At 40.3% G+C, this 26528-nt stretch overlaps 1 protein-coding gene across 1 annotated transcript in view; it reads left to right on the top strand.

Moving 5' to 3' along the window:
• Positions 1-26528, top strand: part of TGFBR3 (transforming growth factor beta receptor 3) — a 126005-nt gene that overhangs the window by 92092 nt on the left and 7385 nt on the right. Inside the window, exons 7-16 of the mRNA XM_075424894.1 lie at positions 1852-1999; positions 6987-7176; positions 8401-8726; positions 9597-9746; positions 11543-11674; positions 11934-12101; positions 14783-15082; positions 15909-16029; positions 21940-21975; positions 24054-24161. Coding sequence (XP_075281009.1) covers positions 1852-1999; positions 6987-7176; positions 8401-8726; positions 9597-9746; positions 11543-11674; positions 11934-12101; positions 14783-15082; positions 15909-16029; positions 21940-21975; positions 24054-24161 — 1679 coding nt within the window. The remainder of the gene's footprint in view (positions 1-1851; positions 2000-6986; positions 7177-8400; positions 8727-9596; positions 9747-11542; positions 11675-11933; positions 12102-14782; positions 15083-15908; positions 16030-21939; positions 21976-24053; positions 24162-26528) is intronic.

Below are 26528 nucleotides of genomic sequence, written 5' to 3'. Positions count from 1 at the left end.
AGAGTCATAACGGTATTCTCTGTTGAGTTTCCAGTTGAGTTTAAGGGATAGTTTGGTGATTGCAAGAGATGTTAAGAGTTGACGCTGACCAAAAAAGTTTGTAACTAGTACTTAGGGAAAATTACTTAACTCTCTGTTCACATTATGAGGATTATCTAGTTGTCAAAGGTACTGTAAACTGGGGAGGTAAAGACATTTAAATCATTTGTCTTTTGCTGGTCTCTCCTAGGTCTTAGTGGAAGTACATGAATGGGGTTCGCTTCAGATAGTCATACCTGGAAAAGCTCTTCATAAGTGCTGAGTATGGTTGCAAGAACACAAATTTGCTATGAAACTTAGGTGGTTTTCTCTTTTACAAGAAGAAAGATACCAATTCATCAGGGATAAAGTGGAATCAAAATCCTGTCTGCTTACTGCAGACACTGGGTATCCAGCATTGTCCGATTGTGCTCCTCATGCAGTTGCATTTGAGCACGTCCCATCCCTAATGAGGAAATCACATGGGGAGATAGAGGTGGGAGGGAGGGGTCTTTGCAAGAAGGGTAATTATCTCATTGCAAGGTGGTGAACCCAGAGCCTGAGAATATTCTTGCCTAGCAACCTCAGGAGAGTAAGAATGTGCTGAGATGTAGTGGGAGTAGTTAAGCCCAAAGGATCTGCCTCTGTGTGAGTTGCAGCCCCATCCTGAACAGAGCTGTCCTTTAGCATCAAACATCACTGGAAGTCCCTTGCAGTGTTATGCAATGACAGCCCTGTCTCCGAGCCCTCTGGGCTTTTGGCTTTGGCCAACAGTATGATAGGAATTTGTTTTTCAGATGATAACACTGCAAAATATTGAAATGTTTTGTTATTAAAAGTAAAAAAAAAAAAAAAAAAAAAGGCAATAAGTTAAATTCCTCTTGCTTTGTTCTTAGCTTTATGTATTATCCACATCTATCTCTACGAAGTTTGTATCTGCAAAGAAACATATAGAAGCTGAGCTGGGCATGGGTAAAACTGCAGGAGGTGGAACAAAGGTCCCAAGATACACCAAGTCTCAGTGCAGAATATTAGTTGAAACCTGTTAGTTGAGGATGAGCACATTCTTATGACACAAGATAATCTGGAAGTAAAGATTTTTCTGTTGAATTAATATTTTGCACAATGAGATGTTATTAATGTGTACAGACCCATTTGCTCTACTTATTTTACTGAGGTCTTGAAAATCTGGATAGTGTTCATCTATTTTCCAGCAAGCAGTAGGCTGGACATCTGTTTTCTTTTCTTTTTTAAGTAAGTGTATATCCAGAAATACTGGAAACTGAATACAACAGCTTAATTCTTCAACACATGCAAGATCCTAAGCAAAGTAACTTCCACAATTTAACTGCCTAGGCAGAGGCACTCCCCAATATAGTATTTGTGCATTTTTTTGCTATTAACCTGCTTAATTTGTCTTTTTACTTTTTTTAAGGCATTATTTTGAGTTTTAATGTAGTTGTAGCCAGAGGAAACCAAGCTATATTTAGGCGCTGTTGCAGTGAAATAAGAAAACAGTATTTACTTTATAAAGCAAACTGCTAGTCATATTAGTAACCTGCTCTAAATGAGAGCTGAACTGAGTAGCACACTTCTTGTAAACAAGAGACAAAATTATTATTTGTCTAAAAAGTATTTGTTTCTCTTGTGATGCAAAATCATTTAAGCATATGTGGAATAACAATCTGTTTTGCACATGTTGTGTTGCCTGGGATAATCTCCAGCATTTTAATCAGCTGGCCAGACAGTGGAAACATGATGGATTGGAAGAAGGTTGATAGCTGAAAATTTCTGGCGTTCTGGTCTAACTTTCTCTCTATTTTCCACATACAGTGCTTTCCAGGTGGATATAATCGTTGACATTAAACCATCACAGCCTGGTGCCAAGCTTGTCAGAGACGTCATACTTATCCTCAAGTGTAAAAAGTCTGTCAATTGGGTTATCAAGTCGCATGATGTCCAGGGAAAGCTGGAAGTGATTGTAAGTTAAGGCACCTTTATTTTTTGAGAGATATCATACTGCAACGGTATAGAATCCATTTAAATGTGACATAGTGCTAGACCATACTGATTTCTGAATGTTTTCTCTCTTAGCTGCCTTTTTTTTATTATTATAGCATTTCAAGGAGTAAATACAAAATCTATTATTTTCCCCTCCTTTACTCTTAATATATGGGCTATTAAACTGACCAGCACATCACAGAAAGCCAGGTGGTTAGCGCAAGGATTTACAGTCTGGGTCTTTTCGACATCTGTTGAAGTACACTAAACACAGAGTTGGATGTTCAGCTCCCTTTTTGCCATTAGTTTGGTGAGTGGATCTACAGGTTCATCTCAGAAGCTGGAAGGATGCCTGTGGGTGCAGAATGAATAATCCTACATATGCGCCACACACCCACATCCCTTTAGAAGTGGAAACTTTTTTACTCCTTCCACTTGTGGTTGTAGTAGTCTCTAGTGCTCTTATCTGTCAGTACTTCTGTCCCCAGCAAGGGTTTGGTCAAATTGATCTCACCTCTCAGACTGCAAATAGAAAATTTTTCAAAAATTAAAACCAAGCTCTCTAAAGCTAAACTTCTGAAACTATGCTTATGCATAATTGGAGGTTCTGATTCATAGTGATTTTTGGTACAGGCTTTGTGGCTCAACACCGTTTCTACTAAGAAAATGTGTTTTCCCTTGCTCTGAAATAAACAAAATTGAACTGATCTTGCAGCCTCTAAATGTGTGGCCTCTTTCTGTCTTAAGTGATCAGTTAGTCGCACGTTGTACAGTTGAGCTGAATGTTTGCTCAGGACCACCCAGTGGCCTCCTGATTAACAGTTTTGCAGTAACTCAGATGCATTTTCAAACTTCAGCTATATCTGTATTTGTAAGAATTTCACTTTGCTTAGTAGCTTTCTCCTTTTAATGTGTGCAAGGGCAATTCTGACAGGATCCAAAGGCTGTTTGATCTAAATCTTCTAAGGGAAGATATTGGTAGGCAGGATTTCACGCTAGATTTTGAGAGTGAGGGATTTAAAAAGAACTAAATGATGGTGTTGCTCATAACATTGAATAGAAAAATTTTCTAGTGTAGATCATGAAATTCCCTTTTGATCCCTGACATCTTTATTATACGGTCAGGAAAAGATCTTCTGGTACAGAATGTAGGTCCTAAATAATCGGCCCTTGACGAGAAAGGTTGTTAGTTGCCCAGGATTGCCACACTTATAAGCAGTAGGGCAAAAACATAATGCTTGACTTGAAAGTTTCATTCTAGGTTAGTACATAAAATTTACCGCTGTATATTTAGACCTATATGGGTCTACTTTCACAGGATAGAGTTGTGCATAGGTTCGCTTCATGTTTGGAGGTAGCCAAAGTACCGTATTTCATATCCATGAAGCTGCCTCTTTTTATGGATAATGAATTTTCGGGGAGAGGAATTCTAGAGGATTTTAAAATGTCTGAAGTGCTCCACTTGAGTATAGAAAAGCAAGGCTGCTGTTCTTTTTAAAGATGTTCTTTAGTAATTGTTGAAAGTATAAGCAAAAAGTATAAGTGAAAATTCTTTCTGTAACAAGTGACAGAAGGTAATATTTTATTTAGAGTAACAAAAAGAGAAAGTAATACTATATATGGAAATGTCAGTGTATAAAAGACTGTATATTTATGTTAGGATTTGTGAGTAACTTGTTTGCTGTACTGCTTCATTTTCTGAATGTGTGTTTGTACTTTATTTAGAGGGGGAGTGTGGGAGGGAACTCAAGACCCCCATGTAATTAAAAAGCCTATACATTCAGTATTTAGAATCTGTTCATATCTCTATTAAGCTGAAGGTCTTTCCAAGCCCAAATTTAGACAATGCATAAAAACATTGCTAAACAATTAGGTAATGTTTCACAGTGTTCTTTTTATTAGTTGAATCGGTTCCATGCACTTCATTTTTCCTAACTTCTTGCCCTCAGTACGAATCAGAATTGTCTTGAGGGGATTGGCAAACCAAGAGGGAAAGGTTAGTGCTAAGCTGCCTCGAACCCTGGACTGTGAGTTATTAAGGTCGAAGTTCATAGACAAAAAAATGAAAAAGACTTTTTAGGCCATCTAGCTCATCTCCCAGCTTGCTGTGTTTCTTGAGACTCTGAAAGAGGATGGACACAAAACCAGGTAGAATGGGAACAGTTTAGGTAATGTAATTGCACATAATATACATGCAGTGCTTTCCTGCCAGGCTGTGTTTGGCTCCTGCTTGCAGTCTGTCCTTACATCAACCCCCATGCAGTGCTTGTGTGTTGCTGTGCTTGTGGACTGTCTGCCGTTCACATTGCTTCCCTTGGATTTGGTTCCTTTTACAAAGCTGTAGGTTGCACTGTGGTCAAATAAGTGAAATTGCAGAAATATTTGATAAATTCTATTAGCTTCCATTTATCTCAAAGAAAATAACTGTGTTGAGGGGAAAAGAGTGAGAGAGGTGAAATGCGTAGAACAAACCTGTGAAGGTTTCAAAAGCTTGGAGGGACTGTTCTTTACATGAGAACAACTGCCCACCAGTTTCTGAAATGGTCTCTCAGTTCTGGGTAGGCTAGCAGGTGACTGATTGCCAGGTTTCATACACTGCGTGTGAAGGTGTTGGCAGGGCAGGCAGTGAAGGAAGGTATGTCTGTTCCTGCAAGCCATGGTGCTCGGTTTTGTGTCACTGAGGCAGTGCAGGACTGAACATTTACAGGCTCAGCATGGAGACCTATAAACAAGCCCTGGAAATGATCAGGTGCCAGCTAGGACAGTAAAATTCTGAGATAATATTTGTTCAGCTGTCTCCTCATGACAAAAAGGAAAGCAGAGAGGGAGATCCAGCAAAGTTGGGGTAGCATAATAACTCCAACCAGCCAAAACTGTGTGGCTGTATGAAAATGTGTGATAAGTCATGGCCAGATTTGTGTCTGTTGAAGAATAAAAGACTGTTTGATCCAAACAGTAATAAGGCACTAAAATTAGGATACCTATTGCTTCCTTTTTTTTTCTTATCTTCAATGACCTTTGCTAGTCATTGATAACTCTGCTGGTAACAGTATCCTCAAACCAGACACTCTGCAACTGACATTCCCTTTAACTTCAGTTGTGAAGCAGTGAGTGTTTAAAGGATGCAGAACTGGATCATTAGGAAGAAATGAGGGAGGGAGCTAAAGGTAAACTGTGCCATTCCATTGGCACTCTCTGAGCTTTATTCACTTCTTGGTTCAAAAGCTCTGAGGTCAGGTACAGAAGTGCAGCCGAGCTCTCTGATGCTGGGTAGCAGGTCCGTACGACCGCTGTCTAAAAGTGGTCTGGGCAAACGAGATCAGCGCAGTCAATCTTTTGACAGTCTAGAGGGAAAGAGAATTAAGATTTGTTGGGACTTTTCACAAGGGTGTGTAGTGATAGGACAAGGGGGAATGGCTGTAAACTAAAAGAGGGCAGATTTAGGTTAGATATTAGGAAGAAATTCTTCGCCATGAGGGTGGTGAGGCATTGGTACAGGTTGCCCAGAGAAGCTGTGGATGCCTCCTCCCTGGAAGTGTTCAAGGCCAGGTTGGATGGAGCTCTGAGCAACCTGGTCAAGTGGAAGGTGTCCCTGCTTATGGCAGGGGGGTTGGAACCAGATGATCTTTAAGATCCCTTCCAACCCGTAGCATTCTATGATTCTATGTTGAGGGGAACCAATGGGGATTTAAAAAAAGAAATGCGGCCTCTGAGATGGAGAAAGCAATCAGGCATGGAAGTAAAAGTGTTTGTTGTAGAGCGTTCAGTGGTATCATCTGCATATGGAAAGTGCAATTCAATCACATAGCAGGAATCATTGAAAAGTGGGTCGTCGTGCCTGTCCTGTTATGAGCATGTTCAGCTTGTTCTGTAGTCGCTGATGTGATTGCTATAGTGATAACAGTAATGTTGTGGCTGTGTTAAAAAAAAAAAAAAAAGTATTTCTCTTTGTGTGACTATATGTTTAAGTTTAAGATGCCAAGCAGTTAAAAGCAAATTGAAGAGTAATACCAGTGAATATTTTCTAACTATCCTTCTAACAGTTAAAGATGCTTGTTATATTCCTTTGACCTTGTCCATTTGTATTTGTTTACAGTAAAGCGAAAGTTAATTTTATTTGACTGTGTGACTCATCTGTATTCCACGGCCAACTTTGAGCCGTTATTTGTAATGGTTTAATAATAACACTAAGAGGTTGGCAAGTGTATCTGAGTTTGCTGTATTGATATATTTGTGTAAAACTTATATTGTTAATTAAATTTTAAATTTTATTTATGTGCAGAAAGTATATGTTGTCTTTCAAGTAGTTTGGCCTTGCATCCTCTCACTAATCACTATTAAGCATTTAATTCAGTCCTGTTTAACATACTCAGCATTTGCAGGAGGCACACAACATTTCTAGTATGAAGCTCATTCAGAGAGACAGACTGTCCTTGCTGCCAGCTGACTTTAAAGCATTAGCTGCTATCAGCTCTACTTTGTGAGCATGCTGTGTTTTGCCTTTTTCAGTCATGCTCATTTGAACAAAGATTTTAGCATATATAACTTAAGTAAAGCTCTAATCATAGAAATGGAGAGGACATTTGAAAAATCAGATGTCATCTTGAGTTCACCTCACCTTAGAATTCATTTCAGCTCAGTTTTGAAGAAAATACAGCATTATACAAGTGGCTGTAAATACGTCTTTGTCTCATTTAGGAATTACCAGTTTCTGACTACCTTGATTTATTGTACTCCAGGCAGAGCCTGGAAGGAAGCGGGGGGGCAGCAGTTCTGGGCCTAAGGTGGCAGAGTTGGGTTTATTTCATTTCCCAGGTGTTCTCAGTTTGCTGTTATTTAATAGAGTAAAATAGAGCAAAAACCATGTTCAATCAGTGTCACTATTGCATTTTAAGTGTCCTTAAATGGTAAATCATTAATGAAGTTTTAAATGGTAAATCATAAACGAAGCTTTTCTTTGTTTGCAGACATCAAATAGTATTGGTTTTGGAAAGGAAACAGAACGATCTATGAGTATGAGTAAATCAATAAAACCTAATATTCCTTCATCACATGAGAGTTTGATCAAGTGGGCTTATGAGCATAACTACAGTCCAGTTACTTCCTACACAAAAGCTCCTGTTGCTAACAGATTTCATCTGCAACTTGAAGATACAGGTAAGCTTGAAGATGGACTTCTAGCATATAGAGAAAATATATCTTGTATTTCCAGGGATATGATGATTTTAAAGCTTTCTTAGTTTTGAAGCTTTGTTGTTGGGGGTTGCACTACTTTCATTGCCCATCATCAAGAATGCTGGTAAGATCTATGAATCCTAGTTAAAAAAAAGTAAATCTATGTTTTTTTGATTAGAAAAGTCCAGGCAAATTGTGTTATTTCTTGATATGTTGGTAGAATTGAATGGTTGTAGTTTATCTAACTCACAAGCTGTTATAGCTGACCATGCTCAGTGTTCACTGCAATGGACTTCAGCAACTGGGTATCTTGTTAGTTAATAAATCCGGCTTTGATTCCCCCCCCCCCCCCCCCCCCAAAAAGTGTGACCATAGTGTTTCCTTGAGACAATTAAATGAATATTTAAATTGCTTAGAGACAAAACTGGCTTACCAGAAAAGTCTGAGTGAATGGAATAAATACAACCATTTAAAAAAATTTAGTGATTTGTCCGAAGTCATTGCTGATGCAAAGTTATCCAGGTCCATTGAAGCTAGTGGAGTTGCATTTGTTTTTTCACTAATTCTGAATTTCAACCACTAAAAATGCTGTTTATGTTTTATGTTTGATAAAGCTTATGTTCACGTTAATTTTAATCCACTCTCATGGGTTAGAGTGATAATTATCTACTTGGGCCAGATGTTGAAATTTCTGTCCTGAGCAGTTGCATGTATAAGCCAAGAGATAGTTAGTGTTCTCATTTACTCAGTGTAAAGCTAACTCTCATTTAACTTCACTCTGGTTATGTAAGTAGCAGCAGGGTGACTGAATTTGTGATGGGGCAGGTAATGGAAGACTTTCCGCAATGATTAGTACTTAGGCTATTTCAACAGCACTAAAATAGTGTATTTGCTGAATGTAATGTTTCTTTTACCTCTGTAGTTGCCTTTTGCGTATAATACACCTGTTCCTTGAAGGTTATTTTTGACTCTTAATGAGGCAGATTTCTAGCAGGGATTAATTATACCAAGATTAGATGCCTCAGTACCAACTAAACCGTTAGCGGAGGAATTGTGTCTAGTTATGTGAAAAATACAAAGGTGCTGCTTTGGATGTCCTTCACGAGCTTCCCTTCTGGTTAATATTTTTTTTGTATGTAAATGATTAGTTCTGAATACTTCTAGGAAAAATATGGAATTACTTTTTTTTTTTTCTTTTTTTTTTAGATGAGATGAATGATGAAGAAGACCATTCACTTCCTCCGGAGCTGACAGAATTGCTGGGTGGTAACCCACTGCCTGCCCCAAAGAATCCTGCATTAAGTGATGGCCTGACTTTTCCTTTTCACATTAACAGAGGAAGACATGACACAGTGGGAGAAGGAATCTTCCCATCCAGGGATTCAGTGGATTCATTAATAAATCATGACTTTGAGCATTCCCTCTCAAAACATAAAGGACCGGAAGAGGTTCAGGGCAGTGCTGATGTAGCCCTGTCAATAAAGTGTGATGACAAAGTCATGACAGTAGCTGTAGAAAAAGACTCTCTGCAGGTTAGTGTGATCTCTTCCTCTCCAATTTTGTCAGGCTTTTTTTGGTCAGGCTACTGTTTCATAGAATTGTAGAATCATTTAGGTTGGAAAAAGCCGTAAGATCATCAAGTCCAACCGTTAACCTAATACTGCCAAGTCCACCACTAAACAGTGTCCCTAAGTGCTACACCTGCATGTCTTTCAATACCTCCAGGGATGGCAACTCAACCACTTCCCTGGGCAACCTCTTCCGCTGCTTAATAACCCTTTTGGTGAAGAAATTTTCTTATTTGTATCTTGATTGAAAAAATAAAATTCTAAGATCGACACCACCCAAACCCCCAAAAAATAGTTTGGTGAGGAAACTATACTATAGATATTCTTTGCCATAACTCAGGGTCATGTTTCCTCTTCCCAACAATCTGGCAGTTTGTAGAGGGATTTCAGATTTAAGGTTTGCAGGGTTGGTTCTGTCAAAAAATTACTGTACTCAACAATCAGTCTGAGTTTTCAGTCTCCAAAGAAGCCCCTTTTGATAGCTGTGTGAGACCTGAGTAGATCTGCCTTTACCAGCTGACAGGTTGCTGGCATCCATTTGCATTGTGGAAAAGAGCCTGATACAGACAGCATTTTTAGCTCAGTTCAGACCAAACAGAGTCAGCGTTACTAATGGGCAGATTAATAATGAACCTGTTGTTTTCTTTGTTCCATGTTACATTTATTGCCTGTCTGTCATGTACAACAGCATTTTGAGAGTGACCTTCCCTGGATGTTGGTACAATGAACTTCACTTCCTCCTGTCAGCAGTCATGAACAGTATTCTGAGCTGCGCTTTAAGCAGAAGCCGAACACAATTGTGTTTCAGCCACTTACAAAGCGCCTTTGTTTCAGGCTAGCGGCTACGCAAGGACAGAACTCTCGCTGCTGGATCACTCTTGCAAAGCCAGGATGAATGGTACCCACTTCATTTTGGAGTCTTTGCTGAACAAATGTGGGACTCGGACAGCATATATCTTGAACAAGATTGTTTATTTGAACTCTGTGAGTATTTTACAAAGAGGAGCCGCCTTCTGCACTGCGCATCATAGTGGTACAAGGAAGCCATTGTAGTTAGCTTAAGTCTTAGCAAAAAGGAGGCGTCCTGATCTTTTCCTGTCTAGCGCAAACCTAGTTGCAGCTACAGTCCCTGTATTCAAGGAAATATGAAGGCTGCACATTCAGTGTGCTCCTGTGGTCAGATAGTATCCCAAAGGAAAAAGGAGGAGTTGGAGTTAAATACTTTTACGAAACTGCATGGCTGCACTTCGGGGACCATCTGTACCAGTCTCAGAAAAGTTGCACCAGCTTTCTCTCTGCAGCTTTGACGTACCCATACATAAGTAGTACTGCATAGCTGTAAGGAGGAATAGGAATGAAGTTTTGTAATTGCACAAAGCTATACCATTTAATTCATATGCTGAATTCTTTTAAGTGAAAATTTTTTCTTCAAAAATTGTGTGTGGAAAAGGTTCTCAAAATGCGTGGAAAATACATTATCCGTGTATGCTTCTCATTATAATCTGGATTTGTATTTGCTATCAGTTGATGTACATGATGAAGGGACTCTTGAATGCATGTATATGAGTAAGGATGCTAAGGAGTCCGGTTAGGTTCTAAGCGACTGCTTCCATACCATCTCAGCTTATGAGCTTGAGTACAGTGCAGCTAATCTGAGTTGGAAAGTAATGACACGTTTCTCTTGCTGAGCTTTCCAGTACATAGAAGTAACCTTGGCAAATGATGGAAAGCCTGCGGTCCAACCCAAACACAACTAAGGCAATCTGATCTGACCTTGCCTGGTTACAAACATTCCATACTGGCAAGTCTGTAGCACCTAACTTTAGAAACGCTCCCAAACCAAGACTGTGAATAGAAACATCTCCAAACTACAGAATAGTATGAGTCTGGAGCTAGATACTGTCATTGTCCCTATATTCTATTATGGCCCAAAGTAAAATGGCTATTTGCCTCCTCCCTCCGTCATGTCTTTTAATAGGCTTGGCTACTCACTTAAACTCTGAATCATGTATGGTATCTTTCAGAATTTGGGAGCATTTCTCCTAAACAATAAATATCATGCAGTGGAGTCTCAAATGGAGTATATGTCGCTTCTTAGCAGTTGCTCTATGTCCAGGAAAACAAAGATGAAGTCCTGGAAGGGAGGGGACTAGCTGAGGAGCCGCAGGGCATTCAGAAGCAGAATGCAGGGAAAACAAAATGGGAATTTTCAGGTGAAGAAATGGAGGAGTGTGCAAAGGAGAAAAATAAAAAGAGGGGGGGGAGCAATTTAGTAGAAATTTAGAGGAAAACAAAAAAGGGAAAAATGAAGAAAGGGACATAGTGGTTTTGGGTGTTCATCTCTGAAAAAAATATGCAAATAACAGAAGAAAAAATCCTTTAATGACCCTGACACTTTCCGTGATTTTCTGTGAGTGCATTAAGGAAAACTGTAAGTTGCAAAAAATCATTTTAGAAAGCCTTTTTTTTTTTTTCAGTGTTGGTTACAGAAATACCAGAAATAGAATGGAAATGCTAGGCTGCTCATTCAGACACCAGCACCCAGACCAGTGTCTTTGCTGGCTCTCAATTCTGGAAAAAAACCTAAGGGGTGTTCTCTAAATATAACCACATATCTTACATGCTCAGCACAAGGCTGCTTAAGACATGCTTTCACCATCTGCTTAGCTGGTGCACTTCTTTTTGGCCTTTGCATTGTTCTGAAGACAATAATAATAACCATGAAGAGAGAGTGCTCAGTTATCACCTAATTTTATGCATTTGCAATACCTTTTGTGCAGATTGTCATTCAGCTGTCATCACCAGCTGAAAGCAGCGGCTTTGATGATGATGATATGGAATCAGGTGATAATGGATTTCCAGGGGATGCTGATGAGGGAGATGTTGCTTTCTCAAGCTGGCCTGAAATAGCGGTATGTTACTGTTGGGTTTGCATCTGACAATAGAGAAATGCCTGTTGTAATGAACACTTCACATAAATGTCATTAATTGTATAGCAATTAATTTTTCTTTTAACATACTGCTTCTCACTTCTATTTCTTGTGACCCTGTTGAAGATTTGCACTAAGTAGACGCAACATGGGTGGGCCTGTATTGTACACCCCAAATTTGTCCTTGTCCAGCTACCACTCCTGACTCAGGATGTTTTGTACTTTTTTTTTTTCTTTTCAGTTTAATTGCACGCTGCACCAGCCGGAGGATGACAGAGGCATGTTCTGGCCTCCTGAACCACACATCACCAATGTGACCTTCAACATGGAGCTGTACAAAACAGATCTGTTCCTTGCTCCCTCCCAGGGACTCTTCTCTGTTGCTGAGAATGGGCCAATATATGTAGAGGTAACAAACTGAAAAAGGCTTTCAGACTAACAGAAACACTTTGAAAGGCCGTGCAGCTGAGCCAAACTTGTTCTTGTCAGTTGAAAGTCTCGTTGTGCAGTTGCTTTAGGCAGACAGGTAGGTTCTTTGGTGGCTGCAGAGAATAGAAACTGTGGAGTAAGAAGCAGGACAATGTTTTGGGTCAAAACCAAAGGATTCTTGCAAAATGGATGATTTTAACTGCAAGGTAAATTAGTCATTCTTGCCAAATCTGCTTTTCCGTGCAGAACTTAAAGGTGGCCTCTGACCCCTAGCTCTGAACTGGCATTTACTGATGAAGGCTTCAGGGTTCATTTTATGGGGTGATATGCCTGATCCTCATCTGAAAGATGTAGGCATGTAAAAAATGATTACAAGTCTGTCTTGCATATGCTAGTGTTCTCGGGTTACAAAGTTAATACAGATTCTGGTCTCTCTCCGATTCACTTAGAAACATCAATTATAATCCTTTTGAATGCTAACACATAAGAGATCTAACAGCTTTAGATAAAGAAGACCAGCAAAGTGAACAGCCAGGTACCCCTGACTTCAAGTGCATTTTGGACCTGGTAATATTTCCACGTGTTGTTAAATTGATTATGAAATCTGGGGAATTTAGAACTGATACAGCCAGTATTTCTAAAGATAGTCATATGAACAGAATTTTGTATTTTTCAAGTAATGGTAGGGATTAATGAATACAACATTGGCAATGAAGTAGTATCACCAGTTTATAGATGAATAAATCACAAGGGGTGAGCTATGGGTTTAGAAGACCAGGCAAATGAGTATATTGCCTGAAGCAATGCCGTGCCATGTTTCTCTTGCCCAAGTTAGTTCCTCTTTGTGAGCCCACACTGCACAGAAGCATAGTGGCCCATTTGACATTGGTGCAGTTTTCTTCGTTTCAGTGTTCTCTCTTATTCTCTACCCAGCGAAAAGTACTTAAGACAGTTGAAGCAAAAAGAAAGTAAATCACACTCAGTTCAGAATACGTTTATGAAAGACGCATTATTTTTTTCATTTGGATAAAACCAGCTGCTTCCTTCAGCAATCTGGGATGAATCTCCCTGGCTCCGAGCCCTCTGGATGTGTCTGATTCTGGAGCTGTTTATTCAGACAGATGTTCTGATTTCTTCATCACCTGTACTGGCAGAAGCCTTTTTTTCCTGTTTCTCCTTCTTGCACAGTGGAAAATCTGTATCAGTTTTGAACTTCAGTGACTCCATTTTTAGCTGACACGGATTTTATTTGTTTGTTTCTGTTTTGCTTTTGTTATTAACAAATATATTTTGGGTTTTGGTCAATGAATTGTTTAGGTTATAGTCTGTAAGATTTCTATATCTCCCTTTTCCTTCTCTGCTAAAAATATTTTTTGTATTTGAATCTTTTGGCTTTTTTCTTTATTCTCTACTGTCATTTTCTTCTCTTATTTTGGTCTCACCTTCCTCCTGTAGTTCTATTCTTTCCTTGAGATACCGATCATCCTCTTATTTACCTGATGGTGTTTCATGTTACTGTAGTATGCCTGTCCTGCTTGCCGTAATCTCTTATTTTAACTAGTTTACACCATCAGGTTGTTTACCTGTCAGTGTCTGTGGCTTGACTTCCATTCATCAGTCTTTATTTCTTTTTTTGTTTTTTTATAACTTCCTTAGATGCTTCAGCACATCCCTTCATCTCTAATTTGATAGCTGCTCATGTATAAGGGAGAGAAAAAATGAGAAATGCCTTCATTCGCTGCACAACTCATAGCATCCAAAAATTTCTGTATAGACCACAGGAAAATTTGGCAGGCTCTTCCTTAAATATACATGCAGTACATACGGATGAAGTACACATTTAAGGCACATTTCTTCTAAGAAGGAAATTATTTATTGTGGAACTGTTTTCATCAGGCAGTGTTAATGGTTAGGCACAACACTTCTGCTGTTTATTAAGAGCAACATGCTTCATTTGTTAAAATTCCATTTAATTTTTTTCCTAATTACTCAGTAGTATTTGTTGTCTGCATTCCAGTCCAGCTGAACAACATCGGTGCCCTGGAAGTTTGGAGTCTTACTTATTTTTCATAAAAGAATATGAATTTCTGACTTAAAATAAACTGAAAGGATTGCTTCATAAGAAATTGTGGCTTTTTCAGAGGCTCCTTTGCCCCCCCAGTCCAGGAATGCCACCCACACATCAGACCGTGACCTCCTCTCTGCCTCTGCATTCCTCTCCTGGTTGGGGATGGGTTCTCTGTTGTCTGTTGCTTTTTTTTTTTCTCTTTTTCATTTAAGTTTCAAACAGATACAAAGTTATGAAATTAGTAATTCCGTACAGCTCTGTTACAGTCTGTGTGCCTGAGGGAAGCAGCGCCATCTCAGGTGGCAGTCGCTAATTATGATGTGTCTGATCTGGACTGGGTTTTTCATCTGCTTTCAGAAAAATAAGGGATTGCTGTATTTATGCACGGTTATGCTATTAAATGGGTGCTGGTTTTGAAACCACAGATATTCTGTCTGTTTGACAAGTCTACCCTTAACATTTAGTCTTCAAAATAGTTCAGATTGGAAGTGGCACTGGAATACTGCTTAAAAAATTGTTGAAAATGTTAATGAAATGTGAAATAAGAATGTAATTTCTGAGATCTTGCTATCTCTTTTTTTTTTTTAATGCAGGTGTCTGTGACTAAAGCTGACAGGTCCTTGGGCTTTGCCATTCAAACATGCTTTGTTTCCCCGTTTTCAAATCCAGATAGAATGTCTGACTACACCATTATAGAAAACATTTGTCCTAAAGATGAATCTGTTAAATTCTACAGCACTGAGAAGGTGAACTTTCCGATACCATATGCTCAGAAGGACAAAAAAAGATTTAGCTTTGTGTTTAAACCAATATTCAACATCTCACTTCTCTTTCTTCACTGCGAGTTGACTTTGTGTACAAATAAAGACAAAGATACTCAAGGACTGCCAAAGGTCAGTAATTTATTCAAGTCTAAACTTCTGATTTAGGTGAAAATAAAATACTTTTTTCATCTGAACTTTGAAGTGAATAAACAGTTTTCTATGGAACTGATGTAATGAACATATCTCTAGGCTCAAGATTTTAGTAGATAAGAGTTATGCTATGCATTTTGGTTGCATAATTTACGGCTTCTGTTTAAATTTCTTCAGGTGGTTACATGAGAAAAATAGAAATTGCTTTTTATTACACAAGTGGTTCAGATTTATTGTTGCTATCCATATCCAAAGCCCAGACAATGTTAGCTTTAATTTCCAAAGACCTGCGTAATATCAGATAATATTGCAATCTGATTGTTACAGAACAGAATTGCCAAATTTTGCTTTATAACTAGTGGAAAAACTGTAAATGAGTGGTTAAAGTACGTGTTCTAAGAATGTGGAATTTATTTTTACTTTGGGGTTTATGCACATCCCCCTTAAAATGTATTTTTTTTAAAGGTGATGTGTCATTGTTGGTCAACATGTGTGGGTGGCTACAGTTTCGGCTACCAGATTTTTAAAAAACATTTGTCTTAAAATCAAATAATTACTACCATTGAAGTTCAGTAGTAACACTCTCATAAAGGTTAGAGGATCCTTGATGGAGGCAAAGGTTGCCTCCTGAAGCACAGCTAAGAATTACCTTTGCCAGTACATTACACAGGGGTTATTTGGAGGTTCTTCTTTTTGTTTGGTAAATAATATAGGATAAAACTGATAATGAGACAACTGTGCAGCTAGCACAGCTGTCCTGGTAGACGGGTGACTCTCTAACCTCACACACTTTTTCCACTCGCAGTGCATTCCTCCTGATGAAGCTTGCACCTCTCTTAATGTCGATATGATCTTGGCCATGATGCACAACAAGAAAACCTTCACCAAGCCCCTTGTTGTAATAACACATGAAGGAAAACCAGAAGGTAGGAAAATGAGCTTGAACTGTTTAATAAAGCTATATATATTATATATTGTGTAACATACAGACACTTGGAACGAGGGAGTACTCCAAGTGTGTGGCACTGTATAATCTTGTGGTGATACTGTGTTTGTAAGTTGTTATTTGTTTACACATAGAATCATAGGTTGGAAAAGACCTCTAAGATCATCAAGTCCAACCATCTGCCCAACACCACCATGCCTACTAAACCATATCCTGAATTGCCACATATACACCTTTTTTGAACACCTCCAGGGATGGGGACTCCACCACCTCCCTGGGCAGCCTGTTCCAATGTCTGACCACTCTTTCAGTAAAGAAATTTTTCCTAATATCTAATTTAAACCTCCCCTGATGCAACTTGAGGCCATTGCCTCTCGTCCTGTCGCTAGTTACCTGTGAGAAGAGACCAACACCTGCCTCACTACAACCTCCTTTCAGGTAGTTGTAGAGAGCAAAAGGTCCCCCCTCAGCCTCCTCTTCTCCAGACTAAACAGCCCCAGCTCCCTCAGTCGCTCCTTGTAAGACTTGCTCTCTAGACCCCTCACCAGCATCTTTGCCCTTCTCTGGACATGCTTCAGCACCTCAGTGTCCTCCTTGTAGTGAGGGGCCCAAAACTGGACACAGTACTCCAGGTGTGGCCTCACCAGTGCCGAGTACAGGGGCACAATCACCTCCCTACTCCTGCTGGCCACACTATTCCTGATACAAGCCAGGATGCCATTGGCCTTCTTGGCCACCTGGGCACACTGCTGGCTCATGTTCAGCCGGCTGTCGACCAACACCCCAAGGTCCTTTTCCGCTAGGCAGCTTTCAAGCTGCTCCTCCCCAAGCCTGTAACATTGCATGGGGTTGTTGTGACCGAAGTGCAGGACCTGGCATTTGGCCTTGCTGAACCTCATACAGTTGGCCTCAGCCCTTCGATTCAGTCTGTCCAGATCCCTCTGCAGAGCCTTCCTACCCTCAAGCAGATCAACACTCCCACCCAGCTTGGTGTCATCTGCAAACTTACTGAGGGAGCACTCAGTCACCTCATCCAGATCATTGATAAAGATGTTAAACAAGACCGGACCCAAAACTGAGCCCTGCAGGACACCACTTGTGACTGGCCACCAGCTGGAGTTAACTCCATTCACCACCACTCCCTACTTTCGGCCATTCAGCCAGTTCTTTATCTAGTGATGAGTACACCTGTCCAGACCATGGGCAGCTAGTTTCTCCAGGAGGATGCTGTGGGGAACAGTGTCAAAGGTCTTACTGAAGTCCAAGTAGACAACATCCACAGCCTTGCCCTTGTCCACTAGGCAGGTCACCTGGTCATACGAGGAGACAAGGTTGGTCAAGCAGGACCTGCCTTTCATGAACCCATGCTGGCTGGGCCTGATCCCCTGGTTGTCCTTCAAATGCTTGGTGATGCCCTCCATAATCTTGCCCAGCACTGAGGTCAGGCTGACAGGCTTGTAGTTCCCAGGATCCTCCTTCCGGCCCTTCTTGTAGATGAGTGTTACGTTGGTGATCCTCCAGTCATCTGGGACCTCCGCTGTTAGCCAGGACTGCTGATAGATGATGGAGAGTGGCTTGGCCAGCTCCTCTGCCAGTTCCCTCAGCACTCTTGGGTGGATCCCATCTGGCCCCATAGACTTTTAAGTGTCCAGGTGGCATAGCAGGTCGTTAACTGCTTCATCCTGGATTATGGGAGGTTTATTCTGCTCTCCTTCCCTATTTTCCGGCACTGGGGGCTGACTACCTTGGGAATAACCAGTCTGACTACTAAAGACTATGCAAACCAGGCATTAAGTACCTCAGCCTTTTCCTCATCCTTGTTGGCAATATTCCCCCTTGCATGCAATAAGGGATGGAGACTCTCCTTGGCCCTCTTTTTGTTGTTGATGTATTTGTAAAAACATTTTTTTGTTGTCCCTTACAACAGTGGCCAGCGTGAGTTCTAGCTGGGCTTTTGCCTTTATAATTTCCTCGCTGCACGACCTACATTTCCCTGGCAATAATCATCATGGCAGTTCATTGCCATTTTTTAACTGTCTTTACTGATCTCTGGATATATGCTTTTGCCAGGCCTTGAGAAAGGAATACCATACTACACAACGATATGGGTTTCAGAAGCGTGAATATAGCAGTAGTGATTCCAGCAACTTCTTGTTGCCCAGAGATCAAAGGCAGTGCTCTGCTCCCTGCTGTATAATTTCTTTAATGTGCTTGTAAATACATGTTTAGGAATAACAACAATGGAGTGACAAAGTATTGAGGATGCTAAAGCCTTATAAGTGTGTAAAGCAAAGAGGTGGCCACAAGAGAGAGACTCATTCAACTGTTAAACTGTTAAGAGCAAAAGATGAGATGCAGAGAGGTATTTTAGCTCCACTTTGGTGGGGCTTGTTTGATTATGTAATCTTTATGCAAAAGAACACGAATGTGTCTAGAGACTGGTCAGAGTTGGAAAGGCTGAAGAGCATTATGAGATAATGCTAAATGGCGTGCTGAGACTGTACTCCAGCTTAAGAATATGCCCTGTGAATGATGGGAAATAAGAACTGTTTTCACCATTTCATTTAATTTGAAAGTTTTTCTTAGTGAATCCCTCTGACAACAGCATCGGTCATGGTTTGCTGCATTCATAGAAGAAAATATACGTGCGTTGTCTTTTCTTTTTGTATTGGCATGGGAGTTTAATCAGAAGTTTCAGTGGCTTCACATGCACATCAAAATCTTCCAATTGTGTCCAAAGGCAGTTTGACCTTTGGAATGCTTTTTGGAGGACGTCAAAGGATGAGGATCGGAAGTCCTTTAACCTCTGCTGTACAACACGTGCTTTTTAGTCTTTGAGCAATTTAAAGTACCATGCAGCATTGCTAGGGGACATAAGCAACAATTGTTCCTGTGTAATTCTGCAAGTCAGCTCTTGTTTAGTTGTGGGGCTTTTTTTACAAATTTGTTAATACAGATCAAATCCACGATGAATTAAAGGCAAGTATTTGATCTATCAGTGTGGTACAATTAAAACCGTGCTTTGGGCCTGATTCTGCGCTCTTTCTTTTTTGCAAAGCTCTCTTTTTTTTTTTTTTTTTTTTTTAGTGGTTACTCGATTGGGAAGAAGTAAATCCTGCAACTGAAGTTCAGCTTTCAATAAACAGACTCGTACTCTGAGCCCTCTTACCCTTTCGATGTGTGGAGCATTGTGCTCAGCTTCCGTCTCAGGCTCCACTCAGAATGTTGTCTTTGTCAGAGGCACAAGGTCTTAGTGTGCAAAGACAAGCGAAATTTGTAAAGATTAGTTACAAGTCAGCAGTGTGATAGAGTATTTTGTTGCATTGTGGGTGATTTAGTCTAATTGTGGGATGTTTGGTGGAAATCTCCCCAGCATATCACAGCTTTCAGACATAAGACAAAGTGGCACGTTAACAACATAGCTTTGTTGGTATGCAGTTGTTCTGCAGTGGATCAAGCAACCCCTTTCTAAAACCCAAATGGCATTTTTGGCCAACACGTGAACCTAAGATTTGGAGGAGGAATTATATCGCATTAATGAACGGGAGAATTTACATCTCAGAGGTGGTGTTCTTCATTTTCTTTCATGTGAACAGGCCAGCTTTCATTGCTGTAAACCATATTACGTGAGTTACTGCCGTTGGATCTGCTCTCCAAGCCAAATGTAGAAGTCATGTGCTTGACATTTTTCAAAAGTCAGAACAAACTGGTGTTTGCAAAGGTGTCATCTTTTTTTCTTCAGGCATAAGGTTATGACTGTCATTGACTGTAATAGAAATCATAAGTGTATGTCTAAATGACAATAACTCTTCCTCCCCTCCTGATTTTGTTATTTACAAGCTCGAATGCTTACATTCTTGCAGTAAATCCCAATGGAAGTGTCTAAAACTTAACTCCGTACTATGTTCTTTCCCCTTGCATTCCTGCATTTCACACACATACTCTCCCCCACCTCAGTGAAAGGCATATGGATGGCCAGTGAAATGCTAGGAAATGAAATGCTGTTGAAATAATCTGCCAATGTCGTTCAGATTTCTGCTGAGGGTGGAAACTTTAGGTGGTTATTTCTACAGCAAAAGGAGACAGGTCATAGAAAGGAGGTCAAGTGCCTCTGTCCTACAAAGGTATAGAAAATCATGATAATTTCTAAAGGCTGGCTGCTGATGTTTTAAGTTAGGTGCTCTTCCTAGACCCCAAGGATTCCCACTGCTTCTGTGTTGCTCTGAGCAAACCACATTAAATACATGTAAGAACTGGATGACCAGGGAGAATTGATAATGGACTACACAGTCTGTCATTAATTAGCAGACTTTATATTCTCTGTAGAGAGGCCAGTGACAGAACGAGCACGGGAAATGCATTCTTGCCTCAGCTCAGAATGCATTTTCTTGGCACTTGCGATATGCCGATGAAGTGCTTGGACAATCTGATAGTCCCCTTACCCGTGTTTGTACTGTGCAGTGCTCCTTGGTTTCAGTCCAGCCCTCCTCACAAGTCTTACGTTCAGTTATGCTTTTGCTGTTATGTGTGCTTGATGACTTTCCAGCTCATTTGTGTGTGCACACACCCCCACCCCCCGCACCACTCTGTGTTCTCACCTGTTTCCTACTACGGTTCCACCTGTTTCCTACTGTCCTGCCGAGAGTGATGTGGAAGGGATACTTGTGTGTTAGAACAAGTGACAATAATGCAGTGCAGGAATAAAATGCTTTTTTGGATATTGTAGGCATGTGTATCTCTGAGCCTAATGATCTTATAGGATGTTGCTGGCACTTTAGTGCTCCCATTTGGGTTTTGGAAGTTAGAAGTGTAGTCTTTGTTTAAGAATACTTTAAATAAATAAATATATTTTCAGTATTTTTGAGCCGCTAGGTTTATGTAGCAGTTAAACTTTTTTTTTTCCCCAGTTGCTAAAGATACAAAAACAAGTATTGGGGTACTATCTAGTCAAATCATTTTACAGCTGTTGCACTGAACACACTCAGATATGCCAGAATTTAAATGAGATCCCTAGGTGGCTGGACAATCCAAAAGCAAACTGCAGCTAACCAAACAGGTCCTCAAGTCTGAAGCCAAAATCTCTGGCTCTTCTGCCTGAGGTAACATTCTTGGAGAAAGATAAGAGAAGACAGTTAAGCAAAAGAAGGGAAAATTCTTAATTTTTTAACATATGTTTACTCGTCTCTTTCTGTTACATGCTGATAATGGTGGTGATATTTGATATTCTTGCCAAAAATAATAACTTTGATATAATAGCTATGATGTTTTATTTCCTATATATAATTAAAAAACAAAACAAAACAAACTGAAACCCCAACTTCCAAGACAGAATACCAAGAAGGACTGAAGAAAATGTTATGAAGCCACACATTCATGCAATTTGGACAAAGTAGTGTGTATCCTGCCATAATACTGACTTTTCTTTAGAGATGATAGCCAGTGTTTGATTTTTTTTTTTTAATATTTTTTTTGTGATTTAGCATGCTGGTAACTCATGTTTGTGATCAGTGAGTAGTCAGATGAACGTAATCCGCTTAAAACAGCGTTTGCAACCTGTGGTCTTTAAGAGGGGATAACCAGAGTTACTGTGGGTCAGACCTGATGACATCTGGGTGGGAAAGGTTGCAGTGTACTTGCCAGCAAGATACATGATGCATGAACTGTGCTGTAGATATGTTCCTCTGAGGAATGATCAATATACAAATAGAATTTTTCTGAGCTGAGCGAGATTATGGAATTTGCGCTGGTTTTCCTGAAGTTCCTGGTTTCTAAAAATTACAATTAATGTCTTTCTGTCAGATTAGATCCTGAAGGTTGCTTGCATAGTTTGTAGGCTGTATGTGGGAACTCTATCTGATTAATGTTTTATGGTTTCTGCTTTTTAAATTAGATCCTTCCCTTCCAAAGCCAAATGTGAGACAACCGCGTAAGTACCTCTTAAACAAATCTCTTTTAAGCCTTAAACTTTTGTGTATGAAGTATTAGATCAATGAAGAAAATTATCTTCAAGCTTTCTGAGTGTGTGTGTGTGTGTTAAATTCTGGGACAGAACAGAATTCTGACTGTATTGCTGATTGAGAGATTCCCATCAGCGTTTAGAGAGAAGGGCTGTGACCTTTTGCGTATGTGAAAATCAGATTTGGGAAAACAGCATTGAGAGCCTCAGCCTTAGCAAGTTCATTTGCTGGGGTGTGTGTGTTATTTCCCGCGTTCTCTGCTGAGGCCACTGCTTCCCCATGCCAGGGTTCCCGCAGCAACACCGTCTTAGGGAGCTCCGCTGTCCTGCTCAAAGCCTCACGCCTACCCCGCACTGCAGCTGGCCGCATCCCCAGTCACTCTGGCACCAGGTCATGCTGCAGATGAGATGACTGGCTTGATATGGATTAATTTCTTTGTTTTTTCTGTTGTCTTGGCACAGTGAATTAACCAGGGTCAGTTACTGGCCCAGGAAGGGAGGAAAAGGAGAGAAGCAGCACTAGAAGACAATAATAAACAGGAAGGTGAAGATGATTTGTAGCCAAAAATGAGAATGAAAGGAGAAAAGGGAAGATTAGAGGAGGAAGTACAAAACAGGTTTTTTTCCTCTGCTCCTGTCCATATGTCTTTGGGATTAAATTTGCTCAAAACAAGGGGAATGAGAACTCATGCTTCTAACACTTCAGCATCCAAGTGACTTTCACCTCTCCACTACGTTTGGTCCTAAGAGGAGAGGACACTGGCTGGGGCCTTGTGGAAAACACAGCTGAGTTTAGCAGAGTCTTTTCTGTTTGCGTTTACAATGAACAGATGTGGCCAAAGGAATCAGAAATAGCCTCACAGAAGAAATGGGAGAAAAACCGTCTAAGTCAGTATCTGTCAGGTGTTGCATATGCAAACTTGGTGGCAGGCACTCAGAAATGGGTCCTGAAGGCCCTTGCCAACAGGGACTGCTGGAGAAGACATTTGTCAAAAGGGGAAAAGGGGAATGGCCCTGAGGATCTCGGGAGCTGTTGGGCTGGGGGATGTCCATAGGGGCATCTGTTGGGTGCAGAAATGTGTAAAGTGAGAGTGTTGGTTGTGTTTTGAGAACTGAAGTTCCACTGAAGGATAGTACTGAGAAGATCCAGTCAGCTCATTTCCTGGCCAGCTTAGTCAATAAAATGTTATTCACTGGCCTAAGCCATTTTGTGCACTGGGAGACATTAAAAGTACTGAAACTAAAAATCAGTTTTTTAAGAAGACATTTCCCCAAATGATTGCTAAAAGAGTGATTATTACGTTTTGAAGCCTTTCTAGTCACCAAAAGGAAAAACACAGGAGATGAAAGCTTCTGTCTTCAGATGGTTAACATAGGGGGGCAACACATCCAGGAACCAGATGCCATTATCCTTGAAATCGTGCTGCAAAAGGGCCTCTCCCCTACAAAGTGGTTAGTGCGCACGTGTGTGTGTGGTTCTATTTTTGTGTTCTGGAATTAATTTCAGTTATTGAAAGCGTTGCCAAATGTGAAAAACAATTGTTTCTATTAATGCATTTGCTGACTTTTTGCTGGCATCTCTTCCCTCTTAACAGCAGTTCCGTTCTCCACCTAGATTTCAGACTGAACTTGCAGGAGATGTAGGGGAAAGTTTGCTTGAATGTCAGGGTATTTAAATGAAAAACATCTTTTGCCAAAATTCTCAGCCTTTTTAAAACAGATTTTAAAGACAAATGCATGTTTAATTGCAAACAAGTTATTAACAGCCAACTGAAAATGCTGAATTTTCGCAACATTTTCCAGATTTGGGTGTGCTGAGCCTGGGGTTTTGCTTTGTGATATGGAACAGTTGGTTGGATTGAAGCCAGTCTCTGAAAGCATCACTTCTATTTCCTTGATGCAAATCTGGTAGTCTGTTCCTTAAAATGGTGCTTAATTAACTATGATTTTTTGAAAAACTTTTCCATGAAAGTCTAAGGGTGAATTTTTGTTAAACACTATTTGCCACTGAAAATAAAAAGTCCTTATTTTGTGTGTTTAACTTGTAGCTGTGTTCTACGGTCTGGACACCCTGACTGTCGTGGGCATTGCCTTTGCGGCGTTTGTCATTGGAGCCCTGCTAACAGGAGCGCTCTGGTTTATCTACTCTCACACAGGTAAGTGTGAGGGCTCTGGCAGACCTCAGTGCAGATCATGCCGCAGGAAATGCGGTATGGTCTGAACTCTTGCAAGGTGGAAGGAAAGAGGAAGGGGGCCAGCAGTGGCTATCCTGGACTGTTTTTCTTGCTCTCTGTTCTTACTAGGGTGTTTTCCAGCAGCTCCTCCCATAAGCATGTTTGTGCATATCAGCAGAGTGATACCCGCCCTTCCCTAAAGGGAGGTGTTATGCGTTAGGAACACGATTTAAAATTTGCTAAAATAATTTTAAACGCAAATCTTGAAAACTCACCTGGGACACGAGTAAAACTGAGTATTCCTGGCTTGTGCATTATCATTAGTACCATCTCTGTATTTCACAGTTAGTTAACATTTCTGTTAATGGATCCCTTTTGGTTCCCATACTCCTTTTTAAAAAAAGTTTTGCAGTACAAAGTTAGGCTGATGTGATGTGGAATGTGATGCGAGGAATACAAGGACTAAGACACAGAGAATTCTTTGTTTACATAGACATATTCTGAATATAACTAGACTTGAAAATGTTTTGTGGGCCTTGATTACATAGAATTTTTGCCCTAATTATTTATTCCCGTTCTTAAACTGTTACATTAAATTGGTAGAAGTCGTGTGTAATTTCCCTTAATTGTGTCCAACCAAATAACCAGGAATGTGCCTGAATTGGCATAGCCTTTGTGCATAGATAATTTTTCAGTATCTCCTCAGAATTTTTTTCCATACTAAACTAAGTTAGCAGAAATGGAGTGGAAGAAGAGGGAGTTTGGGGAGCTTTCTGTTGCACGTAATCTGCACGGTGGTACAGACAAAGACTGGACATTGTTGGAGCCTTGATCTGCAGCATCGGACTTTGGCTGCTTGTGGATTAGGGGCTATCTCGGGATCCCTACAGCATGCCGGGCTCCCAACTACTTCTGCTTTTGACCTTGCGAGACCCTGCCAAGGTCTCAGTGCCAGGGGAGTGGGGAGAATGTGAGGTCCATTCCTGCAAACCTGTGCAGCTCTGGAGTACTGGAATGCTCCCATAGGCCACTGCAGGGTGTTTTTGGCATCTAAAACCTCGTGGAAGCTATTTAGGAGTGAGAATCCGGCCCTGTGGGGTCAGAGCTTCTGTAAATATTAAGACCCAGGAGCTTATATAAATTTGGAAAAAAGAACCAAACTGTGGGTTTTTTCCAGTTGGCAGTATAACTACTTTGTATAAGCAGTTTAATACTTCTCAGTGCATCAGCTGTGTATGAAGCTTGTTTGGAATTGAGGCAAATGTGGAAAATTTGAAGATTGTGATAATATGTATAAATAGTACAATTCTGCCTCATATACTACTGAAACATTGTGGAAGAAAAGTAAGTGCAATTTTAATGAGTAAATGTGTACATTAAGAAGGTACCAAAAAATGAAAACAATTGTTAAATTAATATTGTTGGCCCTGCATTTGTGGAAGTTCAATCTCTGTTCATATACAGAACCATCTATAGACGCACACTGTGTGTCAGTAGTCAAGGAACACTGGGAAGCCATGATAAATCCTTCAGCAGCAACAGGTCTTGGACCAATCCTATTAAAAGAATTATATTAACGAAGTGCATCAGTCATAGTGACCACGTACAAGTAGTGGAGAGGGCAGCTGCTCTGTGCGTTTGAGAAGTGAAAATAAGTGGAGAAAAAGGCCAGGCAAAAGAAAAGAAAGGAAGGGGACGTTGTAACTTATCAGATCAGAGGATCACAGAAATGATAAAAAATATCTAGAAGGTTATCTGGTTGAGATTTTCAAAGCATTGTGAAAGTGAACCTATGATCCTGTGCATGTAATTTTTCTGTGTGTAGTATCTTGTATCCACAAAACAAAACTTGCAGCAGAGTGCAGTGAAGGCAGGGACAGTCTTGTAGAGGGCCACTGCTGTGGCAGACAAGATAATCCAGCTGCAGTGGAAACATTTTGGAGCTGGCTGCTTATTTTTGTAAATATAGGAGGAAAAAAATTAAAAAAAATATTTAAATTTAACTGCAGAGTGGTTGTCTTTTGCCATTAGAGAATTCGTGCATTGCTGAATTGTGTTCTGAAATCTCATCTTTTGTTGCAAGTAGCACTGGGTTTCTAAGACATAATTTAGATGAAAGTTTGGAAAATTAGTTCATTCTAAAACTGTGTTTTGGTGATACTCGGAGCATGGACAAAAGCTACTGCTGGTGGAGAATGGCAACCTGAGATGTAAGAAGTCAGATATTTCTGTTGCTGTAGTGCTATATACAATACAGCAAAAGGCCACCTTTTTGCCAGTAGTAAGAAGGTTGCTGATACACTTTTATCAGTATGTCTCTACTGGCAGGCTCATTCTAGAATGGAGAAA

Source organism: Opisthocomus hoazin, chromosome 6, assembly GCF_030867145.1.
Source record: "Opisthocomus hoazin isolate bOpiHoa1 chromosome 6, bOpiHoa1.hap1, whole genome shotgun sequence".
NCBI classification, from domain to species: domain Eukaryota; kingdom Metazoa; phylum Chordata; class Aves; order Opisthocomiformes; family Opisthocomidae; genus Opisthocomus; species Opisthocomus hoazin.
The sequence above is the reverse complement of the archived record's forward strand: the minus strand, read 5'-3'. Positions and strand labels throughout refer to the sequence as shown.